General features: G+C 39.4%; 1 protein-coding gene across 1 annotated transcript; it reads right to left on the bottom strand.

The window, feature by feature from the left end:
* Positions 1-1,492: 1,492 nt before the first annotated feature.
* OR2AK2 (olfactory receptor family 2 subfamily AK member 2) lies at positions 1,493-2,467 on the bottom strand. The gene has a single exon (XM_014483330.1). The coding sequence runs from the start codon at positions 2,420-2,422 to the stop codon at positions 1,493-1,495; it is 930 nt and encodes a 309-aa protein (XP_014338816.2). The 5' UTR covers positions 2,423-2,467.
* Between the last annotated feature and the right edge of the window lie 287 nt (positions 2,468-2,754).

Here is a 2,754-nt window from a genome sequence, read left to right as displayed (position 1 = left end):
GTTCATCCACTCAGTTGTGTCTGACTGTGCAATCCCATGGACTGCAGCATGCCAGGCCTCACTGTCCATCACCAACTCCAGGAGTTTACTCAAACTCATGTCCATTGTGTTGGTGATGCCACCCAACCATGCCAGCCTCTGTCATCCCCTTTCCTCCCTCCTTCAATCTTTCCCAGCATCAGGGTCTTTTCAAATGAGTCAATTATTCACATCAGGTGGCCAAAGTAATGGAGCTTCAGCTTCAGCATCAGTCTTTCCAATGAATATTCAGGACTGATTTCATTTAGGATGGACTGGTTGGATCTCCTTGCAGTCCAAGGAACTCTCAAGAGTCTTCTCCAACACCACAGTTCAAAAGCATCAATTCTTCAGTGCTCAGCTTTCTTCACAGTCCAACTCTCACATCCATACATGACCACTGGAAAAACCTTGACTAGACGGACCTTTGTTGGCAACGTAATGTCTCTGCTTTTGAATATGCCATCTAGGTTGGTCATAACTTTCCTTCCAAGGAGTAAGCGTCTTTTAACTTCATGGCTGCAGTCACCATCTGCAATGATTTTGGAGCCCAGAAAAATAAAGTCTGACACTGTTTCCCCATCTATTTCCCATGAAAAGATGGGACCAGATGCCATGATCTTCGTTTTCTGAATGTTGAGCTTTAAGCCAACTTTTTCACTCTCCTTTTTCACTTTCATCAAGAGGCTTTTGAGTTCCTCTTCACTTTCTGCCATAAGGGTGATGTCATCTGCATATCTGAGGTTATTGATATTTCTCCCAGCAATCTTGATTCCAGCTTGTGGTTCTTCCAGCCCAGCATTTCTCATGGTGCACTCTGCATATAAGTTAAATAAGCAGGGTGACAATATACAGCCTTGACGTACTCCTTTTCTAGGATAAAGTATATTCCATATGCTTTGAATGTGTGCTGCGTCTGTCAGTCATATCTGTCTTTGGTGACACTATTGACTGTAGCCTGCCATGCTCCTCTGTATATGGGATTCTCCAGCCAAGAATACTGAATACTGAAGTGGGTTGTCATTTACTCCTCCAAGGGATCTTCCCAACCTTGGGATGGAACCCACATCTCCTGCATATCCTTGCGTCGGCAGGCAAATTGTTTTGCCACTGAATCACCTGGGAACCCCATGCTTTGGATCGCAGGTATTAAATATCCCATTAAAAATATTAATAATATGAAAACATTGGATTAAAAGGGTTGAATTTTATTGTGTTCAAAGTTAAATAAGTTGGACAATACAGTGTTTCTCAAGCCTCTATATTGAAAATTCATCTAGTTAAAATAACAATGCTCAAGGAAATTCTGATATCAGGAGTAATAAAGATTTTTATCACTTTTTTCCTTCATAAACATTTCTTAGGTTTCATATATTACTAGGCAGTTTGTATTATCATTTACATATTCTAAGACAGTATTTTAAGCACAGCTTTTTTATGTTATTCAGTCTCAGTCAATAAGGAATTCCTACGGTCATATTTTCTGCACACAGACTCTCCTCAAGGCCCTTATAACTTCTTTATTCCTCAGGCTGTAGATAAATGGGTTCAGAAGAGGTGTAATAATGGTATAAAACACAGCTACGATCTTGTCCTCTTCCGGGGAATGCAAGGAGTGTGGCCTTGTATAGGTGGAGAGAGTGGTTACATAGAACAGGCTTGCCACAGTCAGGTGAGAGGAACAAGTGGAGACAGCTTTTGTCTGCCCTTTTCCTGAACTCATCTGGAATACCACAGTAAGTACACAGGCATAGGAAGCTAAAATGGCCATGAAAGGTAACAACAGAATAATAAGTCCACTCAGGAGTATTGTATGTTCATACTGAGAAGTGTCCTGACACACTAACGGCAACATGGATGGAACTTCACAGAAAAAGTGATTAATAAGTCGAGATCTACAGAAGGGGAGTTGAAATGCATACAGTGTATGTATTAAAGAGTTGATGGAACAACTGGTCCATGCACATGTGATCATGAACCAACAGATCTTCTTGCTCATGAGTACAGGGTAACGTAAAGGGTGACAGATGGCTACATAGCGATCATAAGACATGAAACCAAGAAGAAGAGCTTCAGTTCCACCAAGGACCGAGAACACAAATGCTTGAATCTCGCAACCTAAAAATGTAATGGTCTTACTATTGGACAGAAAGTTGGTTGCCATTTTGGGCACAGTGGTAGAGATGTACATCATGTCAATGAAAGAGAGTTGACTGAGTAGGAAGTACATTGGAGTGTGGAGTCTGGTGTCCAGTTGAATGAGAAGAATCAGTATGATATTCCCCATCAGAGCGACAGAAAACAGGATTGCAATGACAACAAAGAGAACGGTGTCCACTGGGCCATATTGGAAAAGACCAAGAAGTATAAAATCTGTTTTGACACTTTGATTTCCTGTTTTCATGACTTAAATAAAAATATAAAAGCAGACCATATCTGAGAATTCCATATACGATATTGACTTTCCTTAAGAGAAAAAGGTGATGATTATAACGTGCGAGAAAATGTTCTTGAATCACCTTAGGGAATATATCTTCCTTTAGTCAATACACTGAATCTGTGTTTATTAAACTATAGAGACTTAACAAATTACAAAATACAAATAAAGGTTTTACATAATGTAAAGTTCAACATATTTTGATAATAGAAATAAGATAAAAATTTAGGTGATTTCCCAACATAAATTATTTTCTTCCTTTTAAAATATCTTCAAGGGGATACACTGAAGCTTTGTTT

The sequence above is a fragment of the Bos mutus genome, chromosome 7 (assembly GCF_027580195.1).
Source record: "Bos mutus isolate GX-2022 chromosome 7, NWIPB_WYAK_1.1, whole genome shotgun sequence".
In the NCBI taxonomy this organism is placed as follows: domain Eukaryota; kingdom Metazoa; phylum Chordata; class Mammalia; order Artiodactyla; family Bovidae; genus Bos; species Bos mutus.
Note: the sequence above shows the minus strand (reverse complement) of the source record. Positions and strands in the feature narration are given on the sequence as shown.